Genomic DNA, 16,255 nt, shown 5'->3' with positions numbered 1-16,255 from the left:
CACATATCTCACAGGAGTATTTGCATAGGAAAAATATATGTGCTGCTGAAGTGAGCACATGCATAGGAAAAATAAAGGACCTCAAACTAATCAAAAGATAAATGATGAATAGGGAAAAGATATTTGTAATTTAAGTCTCAAAGATTTATTTTCCCTGACAATAAGAGCCCCTAGAAGTTAAAAATAAAGTAAAATATAAACATTTTTAAAATGGTATTAAGCCAGGCATAGTGGTGCACGCTTGTAATCCTAGCACTCGGGAGGCTGAGACAGGAGGATTGCTATGAGTTCGAGACCAGCCTGGGCTACATAGTGAGTTCCAGGGCAGTCTTAAAAAACCAAAAAAAAAAGGTATTAAAATATCCTAGGCTTTAAGGAGACTTAAATGGTTCTTCAAAGATGAAACTCTGCTGACTATAACTTAAAATGCAAATGAAACCATCCCAAACATAGCATCATTTCCCTAGCAGACACAAGGTCCTGGGTCTGATCCCCCAGTGTTGCAGAACAACTACCAGAAAGCATATAAAAAAGGAAAAAAATCTGAATGTTTTCTGAACCCTCTGAGTTTTCTTATATATTCCACCTTAAGGTCTACTGGCTCAAGAGAAAATAAATAAAACAAAGTGAGTGCTTTAGTCTGGATGTTTGTGTCTCTCCAGAATTCATTGTTGATACCTGTCCTAGAGCAGTAGTGTCAGGAGGTGGCTTTCAGGGGATGATTCAGGCCTGAGGAGCCCTCTTCAGTGTCGAGTGAAGGAGGCCTGAGGAGCTTATCCACTTCTGCCACGTCAGGACATAAAAGGTGCTATCTCTTCTCATCCGTGAGGAACTAACCCACAGCAGACATCAAATCCGCCAGCTCCCCTGTCTTGGTTTTCCCATTTTCCAGAATGTGAGCAACAGATTTCTGTTGTTTATAATTTTTTCAGTCTAAGGATATTTGTAATAGCAACAAGAACGCACTAAGGTAGTGAGTCTACTTGAAACATCTGTTCTCTTACACTACATCTGAATGATGATGGCCTCTGTAAGGGGGGTAAACGGTGCTCCAGTAGCCCCTTTTAAATCTTTCCAGGCCACTTCACACTAACAGACAGCAAAATAAAACTTTTTAAAAACAAACCCAACCTAGTCATCAATTACAACTCCAACATCCTGGGTTATATAGCAAATCACTGTTTAACAGCTACATTTATGTCATGATGAAATATGGACATTTCAGTGCATTTCTTTGGAAAAAGACTTTAATATTTTATCCTCTAGGATGTAAAAATGCCCATTAGTTTGTGTCACATTTATACACTGATAGCAAGAAAGTGTGAATATAAAAAGTGAGTTGATTAAATTTCTAAAAAATAAAACTTTCATTTTGCATTTGCTTAATGGATACTAGTTTGAGCAAGACTTTCCGGTCAACCCTCTGACTTTTCTAAACAACAAAAAAGGTACTCCAGCCCTTTTACAAAGTCAGGGTTCAACCAGAATTTGACATGTCAACTCAAGCACTTCTTCAAATTACTCAGACCTTATAAAATATTTATTTAATATCCAAATCCTTGTCCTTGTAACTTAACGATAGGTTCCACATGTGCCCTTTTATGATTTAATTTACCATAGCTCCTTTAACCTTGAAGACACCAAGCTCCAAGAATGCTATAGAGAAGACACTTCGGGGAAAGAATTGAAGTAGAAGCATTTAGTCATTTAAGCATTTAGCCTGGTGCTGTGTCAGCAGTAGAATGCGCACTGTCATTAGTTTTTTGTGTCAGAAGTTATTTCCATGCTGGATGAACCTATCCCCAAATACACTATGGATTTGTGAGCAAGGGAATGTAGGATAGATGTTAATAGGGGGAGAAGTTCCACTTCACCTCCTACCCCATTACATCTCAGTTTTAATGAAAAAAAGATAACATCACAGCCATTTAATTATCATTCTAAAGAATTAGATTAGCTACCTTATTATATTTAGGTCTTCATTTTTTTTTTTTCTTTTGGTACCTGAAATCAAATTCAGAGCCTCTTGCTTGTCAGGCAGGCACTACACTGCTGAGCTACATCTCTGCCCTAGGTCTTATTTTACTCATTTGTAAAATGAAAGGGTTTGATTTAATGATGGATGATTAGTGTTTTTTATAGTTTAACATTTTGTGTTTTAAATGGGAAAAAATGTAACATACTTAGTCTGTGATGATAAAATTACTTCATTTTTTGTTGAGAACATACTTTAATTCTAAAATTGACTCTTCCACAGTTTTTATTGGTTGAACTAGTCTATTTTGGAAAGAAGCAAAAAATAGGCTCCAGAAATAGCATGTTATTTGTGAAGTTGATTATATTTTATACTATGAAGTTTCTATTTGATGCACTAGGCACTAAGAAGTTATTGGAGGTTTTAGAGGGTGAGCAATATGTCAAAAAACTGTCATTTGGAGTAAATAAAACTTTGACTCCCTACATATAGATAGATGTGAGAGGAAAAAGGTAATCAGAACTCAGGCATTACCTAGAGGTAAGAGGATCAGGAATTAAAGAGGCTGCTCTCAAAATTATTTAGGATAAGGGAAATCCAAAGACAATGAAAATAGCAATTGCTAAGATTTACTGTTCATTAAATATGGGGCACATCAAAGAAGTAAAAGTGTAATTCTAAAGTTGTAAAGTTGCAGAACCAGAAAAATAATGGTATTTAATTAATTGAAAATGAAAACAGAAATATTGAGACACTGAAAGAAAACATGAAGATTAGTAGCAGGCAAAAGACCAAATTCTGGAGATACGCTCTGTTAAAGAATATTAAAAAATGGAAACAATGAACAAAAAGTGCCTCAAGAGAAAATAGACAAGAGAAGCAGTATCATGGTAGCAGAGGGGAATTCTGTGAAGTCAGTTCTCACCTAGAGGCTGGAAAGAGTGAAGGGGGAAAAAGCAGAGAAAAATAAAGAAAAAACACATTAACATTTGAGTGGAACTTTGCAATCGACAGAATACTTTCATATGAATTATCTTACTTTATCCTCATGTCAACATCTCTGAGGGGAAGAGAGCACTATTTTTTTTCAGTTTCATAAATCAGAAACATAGAGCCTTAGAATATTTCTTGGGTTGTACAGAAGCAGGTCGTGAATCTGACTTTAGGCTGCTGACTCCCAGCGTAACTTTCTCTTCCATATGGATGCTAGGAATATGCTGGAAAGTGTGAGGAAATGTGGGAGGCTGAGGAGACTGTAGGGGATTGTAAGTGTCCTTCCCTGGTGCTCACTCCAACGGAATAAAGGCGGGAGGAGAGAGAGCAGAAGCCTCTGTCTCCTCTACAAGTTCAGAATCAGTGTGTAGGATCCCCCAGAGACACCGAGAATGACTAACACCTGTGATAATAATAAAAAAAAAATAGTTCGGATACTCTGTTTAGAATGTGGCAACTGGTTTAACTTTCTTATTGTGTCATTAAAGTACTTCTTGAATTTTTTATATTCAAAGTGTGGCTACTCTTAACTTATATAAATGCTATCCACATTTACAACTCAATTTAAATTCAAAGCAGTATTAACCTGAAATGGAAGCCATAAGCCTGAAATGAATATTTCATGATCTGAAATTATTACTTAATTAAATAGAAGGAATAGCGAGTATTGTGAGGGATTTATTATCTGACTTAGTCATCCTAACAGCACAGATCATTTAAAAAGGAAATGGACAAAGTCTGTATTATCTTCTGGCCTCTTTCCTAAAAATTAATGTTAATAGGTCTGGGGATTTAGCCCAGTGCACTGTGCCTGCCTCACAAACACAAAGTCCTGAGTTCAATCCCCAGTACCAAAAAAATAAATAAATAAATAAAAATAATGTTACTAGACAACTAATATTTATAAGCAAAAATAGTTTTATATATAATTTCCTAAATTTATATGTTATTTTAAAAATTGATATATGCCAATGAAAGGACACAGGCATGTGATTTTTCCTTTTGTTTGTTTGAAATAAAGAATAACTCTTTAGCTAATTTTTTTGGTACTGTTTTGTAATTTTTGTCTTTTACTACTTCCTGACTTTAGTTTCTATCAGAAAGTATCTGGGACTCTTTCAAGAAGTTAAGTCCAGGACTTTTAATTTGGGTTTGGGCATTTATTATTTGTGGGGGTGCATTCAAATTTTAATTTCTCACAGACAGACAGCATTAACAATACAACCACATGAGATTTATCAGTCTTCATGGTCAGGCCACCATTGAGCATAGTAGTGTACTGTGTCCATTCCACTGAGTCCACACCAAGGGGGTCAGGATCTCCTTGAGAAACATTTCTGAGACTCTTTCCATCTGTACCAAACAGAGCCATTGTGTTCTCAATGGCCAGCTTTCTCCTACAGTGAACCGAGTTATCATTGGCCCCCTGTGTCATGTAGCGGACCTTCAGGTTGCCATAGGGGGTAAAAACTTGCCTGCATATGTTGCAATCGAAAGGCTTCTCTCCAGTTTGTATCTGCCTGTGAATCTGAAGGGCACTGGCAGAAGAGAAGTTCATCCCATGCTGTGTGCAGGCGTGTTGCTCGTCTTAGCGGAGTGGCTGGGCAGCTGACAAGGGTGTCATGCCTGCAGACATGTGCTGGGAACTTTAACGTTAATGTAGTAGGCTGTGCTTGGATAAACATTGATGGGACCCTACTCTACCCTCCCAGCTCAGTGTGGCTGTCCTTGGAGCTCTCCGCTTTGATCCTAGTATTGAGTGGGAGACCTTGACTTGATGCATTCTGCTTGGCTATTGGCTGTCATTGCCTGGAAAGACGTGGTTTCCATGGTATCTGGGCTTCAGCTCTCATATCCCTGGTCTCCTATAAGTGAGGGTGAGTCGCTGGGCAGGCTGTCTCTCTTTACTGAGCCTTTTCCTTGGCTGCTCTGGCACTGTAGTTCCAAAGGTCAGGACCCACTTACACTGCGGCGACTTGGGAAACCATCATGGTAAATCCTAGAATGGGCTATGCCACATGGGTGTTGGGAAGCAGTGCAGACACCTTTGAGGAGCGACTGGGGGCATCTTGGGAGCTGATTTCAGGTACACTGAGGCTCTTAACAACAGTCATTGCAGATGGCACCTGCACTGCTGTTCTCACAGGCCATCGCGAGCTCAGGACTCATAAAGCCACAGGGACTCTCCAGTAGGGGTATGTTGGGAATCTGGACACCCATGTGCATATGAATATATTGCTGCAGTGTGACTACACTGGTGAACAGCTGGCAGATGGGGTATGAATGCTTTGTCTTCACAGACATGTTGGTTCAGTGGAGCTTGAGCTGTATCCTTAAGTTGACTTTGGTGAAAAAGCCTCAGCCACAGATCTTACACTGGAACAGCCTTTCCCAAGTGTGGGGGCGGTAATGCATATCGAGGAAGTTTTGGCAGCTTAAAACTCAGTGGTAAATGATACACTCAGTGGGATCAGTGGTAGCCTCATCGATATTCTCCATGAGCTGCTGCAATTTTAGGGTCTCTGACCTTGGCTTGGCGTCCTACTCCTCTGGAAGCCACCAACCATTCTGTGATTACAGGTTGGCCCCAACCCAAGGAGTGTGGGTTGACCTTCAATTTCTGCAGGAGGCCCAGGATGCAGGTCACTGGGTAGTGGGCCACCTGTGAGGTCCTTGTGCTTGGTCCCTGAGGGGATATTTTGAGGTAGCCCTATAGGAGGATGTCCCCATTACAAGCACACATGTGCTGTCTAGAGAGAGACTGGGTTCATCAATGGGAACAAAGGCAAAGAGTGCACAGAGGATGCTATGGTCTGCCACCACTTTTTCCTGGAATTCAGCAGATAACTGGGAGTCTATGAAAGTGCACCTCGAGGTTGCTCTTGGTGGTAAAGCGATGACCTCAGACAGAGCACACGAATGTTCTCTCTCCAATATGGAACAGAGGTGGATCTTCAAGGACCTTGTAGAAGCCTACCTTGTCTCTGGGTTTGACATCCACCACAGAAATTTTGAGTGATTTCTCTTTCCCTTTTGTGGCTGAGTCTAGCGCCAGTAGAGATAGGGCTCTAGAGGACCCTGGGAATCTGGGGGAGGTGGGCTGAGGTAGCAAAGCACTGGGGAGGCCTTACCTGACATTCATGAACACCCAAATCACACGAAGCAAGTTAGCCTTGGGGACAGGGAGCTGGTGGTGGGAGGGATGTTGGCGGGAGGTAGCTTGGCCTGTCTCAAGGCATCCAGAGACCTTTGGGTGAGCAAGGCCACCATGGCAGACATGTGGCTTCCTAAGTCTTCAGGATGTCAGTCCCTGCCACATCTGAGTTAGAGTGTGTGCAGCCCCCACGTTCACCTGGGTGCCAATCTGGAGAGTGAGCTGGATCTGCTCCAGGACCCATTGGGTGCTATTGGCCTGGGCACAGGTGCAGGGGGCATGAGCTTGTCCACACTCAGCTGTTCACTGTCCCCTTTGTGCCCTGGACGCCTGCAGGGGCACATTAGTGTTGGTCACTTTGCCTTTGGGCAATACCTTCGGTCCTGCGGTATGAGTGGCAGAGCTGTCTCTGTCTTCAAGTACAGGACAGACTGCACGCCTGGATTCTCCTTGGCGGTCCGAGCCAGTTAGCTGCCCCTGCTCACCTTGCCTCCGACCTCTCAGCTTGTTCTAAATGGCAGGTGGCTCCACACAGCTCTGGAGAAGTCCCCGGAAGGCTCTAGCCCCTCACTGTGGTCCCAGACGAGGACAGGTGGATTTTTAGTGCAATTTGTGAAGAGTTCAGCACAGCCCTTGTCTCAGACCTAGATCGCCTCCTGACGATGTCGCTTTGCAGTGGGACATTCCCTAGGTGCCAGTGGGGCTGCACGGAAAACCACGCGGGGGTTGCGGGTGGGGCTGCCACACCGCGGTCCAAGCATCCAGACTCCCAAGGGAGTACAGTTATTCGTCGTCTCAGCCAGGCAAGTGCTGTTTAATCATTTAATCTCTATCTTTGACTAGCTGGTAAGGATTTCATGATGTTTGTATATTCAGAGACTTTTATTAAAAATATGGGTTACAGAGCTTTAGGATCATTTAAATTTTTCATATTGTGCATGTTTGAAAAAAATTGAATATTCTTGGGGGTACTATATTCTCGATAAAGAAGAAAATTAAGAAACATGAATTATTCCAGTTACATACATCAAAATCAGTTAATATTTTCTTAGCTGAAAATGTGATCCTTTGGAATCAGTACATTGTGAGTAGGAGAAATGATGCTGGTCCTAGATTTGGAGCAGTGAATAATTAAAAGTCTGGAGAGGTCCGATAGAAAATAATGGAGCTGAAAAGCCCCTCATCTGTTTAAAAAAATAAAAAGGTCTTAAATAAATCCGTCCTCCCCAATACATCTTTTGTAATTGTAAGAACAAATATGACTAATAGAGCATAATGTAGGTTTTACTGTAAAAAATAACTTTATGATCACATTACATTAGCAACACAAATAGAAAAAAAACTTACAAAACAAAGTTTTCATGTTTCTTTTAGTTAAGCACATAATCAATGAATTAAGTCAGAAACTATCAGCAAGAGAGGATGTTGTGGGGCCAGGGATTTGGTTCAGTGGCACTGTGCCTGCCTAGCAAGCGCAAGGTCCTGAGTTCAAGTCTCTGTACCACAAAAAAAAAAAAGAGAGAGAGAGAGAATGTTGTGGATTTTGTGGTATATATTTGAGTGTCATAGTTATAAGTAGATTTTGTACATTTACTGAAAAGATGCTAGGGCTATTACATAGCCTATGTTATCCTAGGCAGTCTTGCAAAATAAATTTCCCCATGCCAGTGCCTGCTCTTGAGTCTTCATGATTTTCTAAAGTACTACTTGTGTGTTCATATAGGTAAAAACACTTTATAATTATCTGAGCATATCAAGTGTGCTGTTTTTGTACAGACTTATTGTATACAATGTACAAATACAACATACAAATATACAAATTTCTATTCCACCTCCCCATGTTGCAATATTCTTCATTTTTCTGTGCTATTTGAGGTAGTTTCTGACCTTCTTAAATCCAATTTAACATTATAAATAGAGTAGTATCTTGGTTCACGAACTCAATTCTCTCTGATTCCGTTCACAAAATGAACTGAACAAGAACCCAATCAAATTTCTCCATAAGGTCAACATAGAGCCTAAATTCTGAATTTAATTCAGTTCTTGCCCAATGCAGTTTGTGACCAAAATTGTGGAAAGAATCAAGTTCATGAACTGAGGTACTATTGTACAGGAAGTATCTGATTTCTTCATTATGCCTTCTAATATACTCAAAATAATTTATGTTAATTTTTTTTATTTTGAGACATGGTCTTGCTAAATGGTTAAGTTATCCAAGCTGAGCTTAAATTTGTGATCCTCCTGCCTTAGCTCCTAGAGTGCTGGGATTCCACCATACCTGGCTCCAAAGCTAATTTCTTCTCTGTGCTTGTGATCTTATTTTCCCCATTCCTTTGAATCCTCTGCTTTAGCAGCTGTCCCCTTTCAAACTTCTTTTTATTACCAGTCACTTTTCACAGGCTCAAATCACCTGCAAGTCTCTGCGATTCTACATGGGAGAATACCTCACCATGAAAGTCAAATTTCTTGAAATAATGATCTCAGTGTTACCTCAGTTCATGAATTTAATTCTTTCCATGATTCTGGTCACAGAATTTGTTCTGTGGTTATGGTTCTGACTGAATTTCAAGCATACACTATGCAGGCAGAATCATGTATCAAATTTTACAACCAGAATTGTGGAAAGAACTAAGTTCATGAGCCAAGGCACAACTGTGTTTTACTACTTCTGTATTTTATTGACCATTCAACTCACTTAAGACTGGCCCTTTGCCATGCCATTGAAATTTCTACCAACATGTCACCAATAAATTTACTAGATCCTAACCCATGGCTTACTTTGCTCAAAATCTTATGTGACCACTCAGGGACATCAAACATTGCCACTTTCTCCTTAGAAGACTGCCCATCCTTGACTTCAATGACTTCACACTGCCCTACTTTCTTGCATTTCTCCAGTTGTCTCTTCTCAGTTGCTTCCATGGTTCCTTCTTAAACCTTTTTTTTTTCTTTTTATTGAGTTTATTGGTACAATCTAGGTATACAGTGCAGTTATGTTCATCATTGGGACTCTGTACCTTTACATAATAGGTCTTGATTCTCATTTTTTCCCCTTGTCCAATGACTTCACACTGCCCTACTTTCTTGCATTTCTCCAGTTGTCTCTTCTCAGTTGCTTCCATGGTTCCTTCTTAAACCTTTTTTTTTTCTTTTTATTGAGTTTATTGGTACAATCTAGGTATACAGTGCAGTTATGTTCATCATTGGGACTCTGTACCTTTACATAATAGGTCTTGATTCTCATTTTTTCCCCTTGTCCCTGCCCTCCCTTCACCCCTCCTCTCCCCCCCATTTACAAACACTTTATTTCCATTTTTTCAGTTTCTCATATTTTTTCCTCTCCCTTATTACCTTTCCCCCACCCTTCCCACTTTCCCTACACCTTTAGCCCTTTACTTCCTATTTCACATTATTAATTATCTCATTAGGATCCTGTGTACTATTATAGTTTTTCACACCAAATAAACTATTCGGTATTTCAGTTAAAGAAATCTCTGTATGAACATTAAAAATAGGGAATCCTAAAATAAAACTAAAAAGGAAAGTAAAAGAGAAAAGGCAATGATGTAACATTAAAATAATCCTTAATTCTGGAGATGAAAATGGTCCCTGAACATATTTAAATTGCTTCTTGCTCTTATAGTCTTATCTTATTCTTTTTTTTCATTATTTAGAGAATACTTTATTAGTTTCTGTAATCAAACCCACATAGATGTGACCTTAAATATTTAGTACGATGTGTTACTCCTGTACACATGGAAAAAAATACAAAATTCCTTCTTAAACCTTTTAAGAGGGATCCTCAGTGTTGGAGAGAATTTTAATGGGGAAGACACACCTCTTTCTGCACTTCTTCTCCAAGGGAAAACTGGGGAAAAAGATAGGGAAGACCAAATGAACATGCGCCTTGCTTTTGAGGGTGTAGGCATGGCTCTGAGGCGGTGTTTGGTAATGTTTCAAGGAAAGGGTTAACTACTTAGGGTTGTTCTAGATCAGTGGAGGCAACCGAACAGCGTGTGTGCCATAGCAGGCTGCTTATATTTGAAATGCTATAAGGTTCCCCATCACTGTTCTACATAAAGTCTCAGAACAAAATTGATGCAGCATAATTTGAAAATTGATTCCAGGTGTGTGTGGTGGCCCAGCTATTCCCAGCTGCTTGGGAGGCTGAGGCAGAAGGATTGGAAGTTCAAGGCCAGCCTGGACAACTTAACAAGGCCTTGTTTCAAAATAAAACGTGACTGACAATGTAGCTCAGTGGTAGAGCAGTAGCAAGTGCTAGGCCCTGTGCTCAATCCTCTGTACAGTGGGAGAAGGGTGAATTGTTTTTAAATTTTGATTTCTGTAATATAAAAAGTATTTTCAGTTTCAAAATTGACTGCTTCAGAAAATCTGTCATTGTTTAATCTCATGCACCTCATTCCTTAATTAAAAAAATTAATGCTATGTATTCTATATTTTATTTTATATTTCCATAATTCCTTACATTCATTTAGCAAATATTTACTGGTATCTTTAAATATGGAGCATTTGCCTTTGCTCTTGAAGTTAATAATGGAATAAGGCCCCTGCCCTGTGCAGAAATGTATTATGTAATATGGTAAAAAATACTATGTATGATGAAAAGGAGAAAACTTGAAGGCAGATCCAGGGAATCAGGAAGGTGGAGGAAGAAAGATAGACTAAAGGCGGCATTGAGGTATTGCTCAGAGTAGCTCTAATGAAGGAGGTGCCCTTTGGGGAAAGGCCGGAAAAAGAGAGAGAGTTAATGAACAGGTAGAGGGAGGGCGCTCAGGCAGAGGAAGCAGTTGGAGCCTGGCTTGTTTGAGGATGAACCAGGAAGTAGGTGTCCCTGAAACACAGAAGGGAGAGTAGAGGAAAGGAGGTCCAAAGGTAACTGGCCAGATTGTGCAGGGCCTTGCAAACTCATGTCCTCTGCTTCGGGGAAGTGAAGAACTGGACTAATATTTTGAGCAAAACAATACCATGATCTGACTTAGCATTTGAAAGGTTACCCTAGTGGATAAAATGCAGCACAAGAGCTGATACATAAAAGAGAAATAGAAAACACTGAGATCTTATAAACAGAGTAAATCATCAAACCACAGAGATGAACAAAAGAGGAAGGAAAGAAGAAAAGAATTAACAAAGTGACAGGAGTGGCTTTAGTATCAATATTAAACCTGAATGTAAGTGGATGAAATTTTTCAGTTAAAAGATACAGACTGGCTGAATGGATTTTTAAAAAAAGAAGAAGAAATCCAACAATTTGCTGCCCACAACAAACTTATTTCATCAGTAAAGACACAAAATTAAAGAGTAGAAAAATATATTCTGTATTCACTCTTCTGTAATTATACATGAGAATATAGCTATTTGAAAGAGAATATACATGTCTAAACTTCAGTTGTTTCAGTTTTATTATTTTATATACCTACTTTTAATACATTCTTGTATGTTTTTCTTTCACTTGTTTTAGTTTGTTTTCCACTGCATTTGTACCAATGAAAAATAATTTATTTGATTCTTTTTTAGGGAAAAAGTTTGTATGTTGGGAACCTAGTGCTGAGAATCACATGCTTCTTTCCTTTGTTAATTGGATTAAAACTATTTTCCTTTAAAAAAACAAAACAAAACAAAAATTACAGTGCCAAGGTTGACTCTCCAAAATTCCAGAATATCTGTTTGATTCTGTAACAAATCCAGTCATCCTCATGCTATACAGGATGTTGACAGCTATTTTACCTGAATTTTATTATGACAGTTAGACTTTCACATACCATTTTGAGCACAAATAGCATTGTCCCTCTCTTAAATAATCTGAATAAGTTTCAAAAATTGGACCTCTTTCTAATAGCTCAGACTACGTATTTCCGGACTGCTCCAGGAGGTATCTCCAAGAGTCCTACTGATTTGAATGTCTGTGGATTTCCTTTAAATCTTTTGTCAGCCTGGTTGACTAACCCTTAAAATGTATGTTTGTGTGAGCTTGCATTTGGGTGAGCAGGATCAGTTTTAAAATAAAAGAATGACTCAGAAAACTGCTTTTACCAAAAGAAAAAGAAAAAGAAAATTATAGTCCCTGGAATTAGAGCAAACAAAAAGTTAGAGTTGTTAATTCTGAGCGATATTCCCTGACAATTATAAATATGACAATAAAGCAATGCCAAACCATTGTTTCCATGTTCTGCTCTTAAAAATAAGTGGTTCTTATTCTTTTAGCTTCCTGAAAATTAATGAAAGGAAACATGAAGTAACAATATGCGGGAAGGTTTCCTTTGGTTTGCAAGTTTCTTCTGTAAGTATTTGTGGTAATAGAATGTAATTAAGAACATATGCGGGGCAGGGATTTAGCTCAGTGGTGCTGCACCTGCCTCATAAGCGCATGGTCCTGAGTTTGATCCCTGGTACCAAAAAACAACATGTATAAAATGTTAGGACTGAGATCTTTGAGTCACTAACAAGCGGGAGACTTGCAGAAATAAAATACAGACAACTCTTACATTTTGAAAATAAGATTAATGGCAAGAATGTAAGTATGTTGTCATTAGTTGAATCAAAGTTTTAGGGTTTGTTTGTTTGTTTGTTTTGCTTTTTGGTACCAGTGATCGAACTCAGGCAGCAGAATCACTGAGTTAAATCCCTGGTTCTCAAAGTTTTAGCTTTAAAGGTTGAATCATTAGATCATGGTCCTTGGACACCACTTTCTTTATCTAAGCACTGTGAGTAATCAAAGGTGGGAAGCTAAATAAATTTATTAATAAGGAGAAGCCACTAATTGTGTGCAGGATTGGATTAGTAGTATTGTGTGTAAGAAAAATAACATGAGAAATAATCTTATTCTTACAAATTTTACAAAACAGTCACATGTTTCTAGGCACTTTCCTCTACCAGGGCCTTGTGCAGTGTGGTGCTTATGTTAAAGCTGGCCCCAAGTTTAAAGTTTAATTAAATCCATAGTCAATTTGTCTCCCTTATTGCCCATTCATTATAATTTATAAATATTCTTATTTAACAAAAGATTGAAAACATTAGCAGAACTGTATTTGTTTGAGAAATATAAAAATAACCTCAGTCACTGGATATACATTTAACAGATTCATGATGTTAAAGAATCTTCTTGACATTTCTTTATGGTAATTCTCACAAAATATAGTTTGTACTCATAACTGCTTTCAAAAAAGTGAAAACATTTGAAGCATTAAACAGTTATTTAGTGATTCCTGAAATTCACTTATTAATGCAGAAAAGTGAAACTTAAAACATAAAAAAAATTTGAAATACTAAAGATCCATATTGAATGGGATTATGGAGAAACTTTAGTGGATGGTAGAGTGTTACCTTCTAGTGTATGTTGCTTAAATGATTTTATAAATACCACGTAATTGTGAAATAACCATTCCTATCCCTGATCTGAAGAGGTCCTGAGTAATCAGTGTGAGTCTGCTTTTAGGACATTTTGTGTAGGCATATCCACATTCTCAAAGAACTTTTGAACTAAAATTGTTGATTGAAAGCCAGAGTTCAAAACTATGGTTCAGAATTCGGTTTTAGGATTTTTTTTAGAGCTGATCAGACTCTATTGAAGTAATGTACAATATATAATCTCAAAGATGATTTATGTTAACAATGATATTAGTAAATTAATGTTTCACTGAGAAATATAGCTACCAAATGCTGATGATGGTTCTGGACTTTTAGTTTTTTATAACCATACCACAGTTCAAGAGTCAGGTAATTACAATTTCAGGGTGAAGGGCATTGAAGGCAGATCTCAGATTTCTCCTGTAGAGATGTGCTTGTGATTCACCCCAGACCACCTGTGTCATTGCTGAGAAGGACACTCACGCTTATTATTCCTTACCTTTTACCATCCCCTCATGTGCCTCTGTTACTATTTGACATTTTAATAATATTCTATTTTACACAAATGGAGTTTTAGGGCCATTTATTCCTGTTACCTTAATCTTACAGAGCTCCAATTAGAACACAGAATGGCCAACAATTGTGGCTTTCATTAAGTCTATGATTCTTATTAGCATCACTTTTGAAGATAAAATTTTTTCGTCTCATCTTAAGAGACTATTGGATTCTACTGTCCCTATGTATCCAAAATCTATAGATAATAATGTTACTGGTGAGAAAATTGTGAGATTTGTCATGTGGGGACTATTAAAGAAAGATTTTAAAATTCTGAAATAACTTCTTTCATGTCCTGATGGAGAATCCCTGGCTTCCCTGTGCCAGGGACTACCATTAGACATTTGAAGATGTGTCAAATAATACACCTCTGAAACTTTTGAGAATTTATTATCCTTTACAAAATTAACATATTTACTTCATTTCTTTCTAATGTCACCTGAAAATTTTAATCATCCAGTTATTCAGGGAAGTGGAATGTTCTGAAAGTTTTTGGAATTTACTAATGCATGTAACTTGATTGAATGAAATCAATCAATAAATCTATCCATCTATATCTATCTGTGTATCTATCAATCATCTCTATCTATATGGTATTGGGAATTGAGCCTAAGGCCTTCACACTGATCTACATTCCTATTCTTTTTTATTTTATATGTTGAGAAAGGATCTCCCTAAATTCTTAAATTACCCAGATTGTGCTTAAACATGTGATCATCCTGCCACAAGCTCTCAGAGTGCTGGGATTGCAGGTGTGCACACTTGGCTGAAAACAACTTTTTACTCAGTCTTGAAATACCAGTAGTCCCTTTGTACTCGGCTTGGTAAAAATTCCAAAAAAGGGGATGTGCATACAACTTTTGTGTAGAACATAGTAAATATACATACTTTATTTAAATGAGGCTGTTCACCATACACAGCCATTAGTACTGGTTCTGTAAATAGTGATCTGTTATATGTTCTCTGAATATCTTTGGAACTCTGAAGCTTGAAAATGGATATGAGGCCTTTCACAGAGACCGATAGCATAGTATTAGGTGCTGCTTTCTCACAATACCATGCACTGATTTGAGAGAGAGACAATAGAGGACTGTAGAGGCACTGGTGGCACATTCCGGCTTCCTGGCTTTTTAAAGAAGGGTGACACTGAGCAACATATTCAATCTCTTTTGATTGTCACATCTGCCAAATGAGGATGATGACACAGTAGAGTCATATCTCAGTATGGGTTCTTAAGGGTAAAATCCATTCATGGTATCGCTATTTCATTCTTTAGTGCATGGTTGACTGACGAGAACATCAGCCATGACAAGGGCATCTTTTATTCTCCTTTCCCTTTCATGTGGCTTCCCTTTCTCTGGTCATACTAATATTTCTCTAACAATATCAATATTTCATTAAGCCGAAAATCCAGAATATCTATTTGGGGAGATTAGAAGAACTATTAGTCTCTCTATTCCTTCTCTACTTTCTAGATCTAGTATGACTGAATAATTATGAGATAGGTTAATATGTTATCTGCCTTCTAATCTCTACCTTATGGCATTACTTTCTATCCCATATAAATAGTTATTTACAATGAATTCTGAGTGTGGTTATTTTGTCACTTCTAATCCTGTGCAACTTTTTCTATTTGTTAGTAAAGTAATTCTGTATCAGTGACAGTCAAAAGCACACCATTATTTATATTTATTGCTTAAAATATACAAAATAACTTATGCTCATTTTTTAACTACATCCCGGCTCTTTTTGTTTTATTTTATTTTATTTTCTTGAAAGCCAGGGTCTCACAAAGTCACTTAAGTTGCCCAATCTGGGTTTGAGCTTGTGGTCCCCCTGCTTCAGCCTCCCAGAGTGCAAGGGTTATAGTCATGCATCGCCACTCTTACATGTGTTCATAGTTTTTTTTTTTTCCTTTTTCTTTTTTTTTTCCAGCTTTAATTGAGTTTATTGGTACATTTAGGGATACAGTACAGTTACATTCATTGTTGGGATCATGTACCTTTACATGGCAAGTCTTGATTCTCATTTTTTCCCCTTACCTCTGCCCTCCCTTCACCCGCTCCTCCCCTCCCCATCTACAAACACTTTATTTTCATCTTTTCATTCTCTCACATTTTTTTCTTTTCCCTTTTTACTCTTCCCCTACCCATCCCACATTCCCTACACCTTTAGCTCCTTTCTTCCCATTTCTAAATGTCAGTAATCTTATT

General features: G+C 38.2%; 1 protein-coding gene and 1 pseudogene across 1 annotated transcript in view; one reads left to right on the top strand and one right to left on the bottom strand.

The window, feature by feature from the left end:
* Window positions 1-4,109: 4,109 nt before the first annotated feature.
* LOC104851485 lies at window positions 4,110-6,366 on the bottom strand (annotated as a pseudogene).
* Window positions 6,367-6,784: 418 nt separating this feature from the next.
* Jam2 (junctional adhesion molecule 2) overlaps window positions 6,785-16,255 on the top strand; it is a 44,248-nt gene continuing 34,777 nt past the window's right edge. The window contains exon 1 of the mRNA XM_033768055.1: window positions 6,785-6,929. Coding sequence (XP_033623946.1) covers window positions 6,785-6,929 — 145 coding nt within the window. The remainder of the gene's footprint in view (window positions 6,930-16,255) is intronic.

This window comes from Fukomys damarensis, unplaced genomic scaffold, assembly GCF_012274545.1.
Source record: "Fukomys damarensis isolate Sample0158 unplaced genomic scaffold, DMR_v1.0_HiC HiC_scaffold_24, whole genome shotgun sequence".
Taxonomy (NCBI): Eukaryota; Metazoa; Chordata; class Mammalia; order Rodentia; family Bathyergidae; genus Fukomys; species Fukomys damarensis.
Note: the sequence above shows the minus strand (reverse complement) of the source record. Positions and strands in the feature narration are given on the sequence as shown.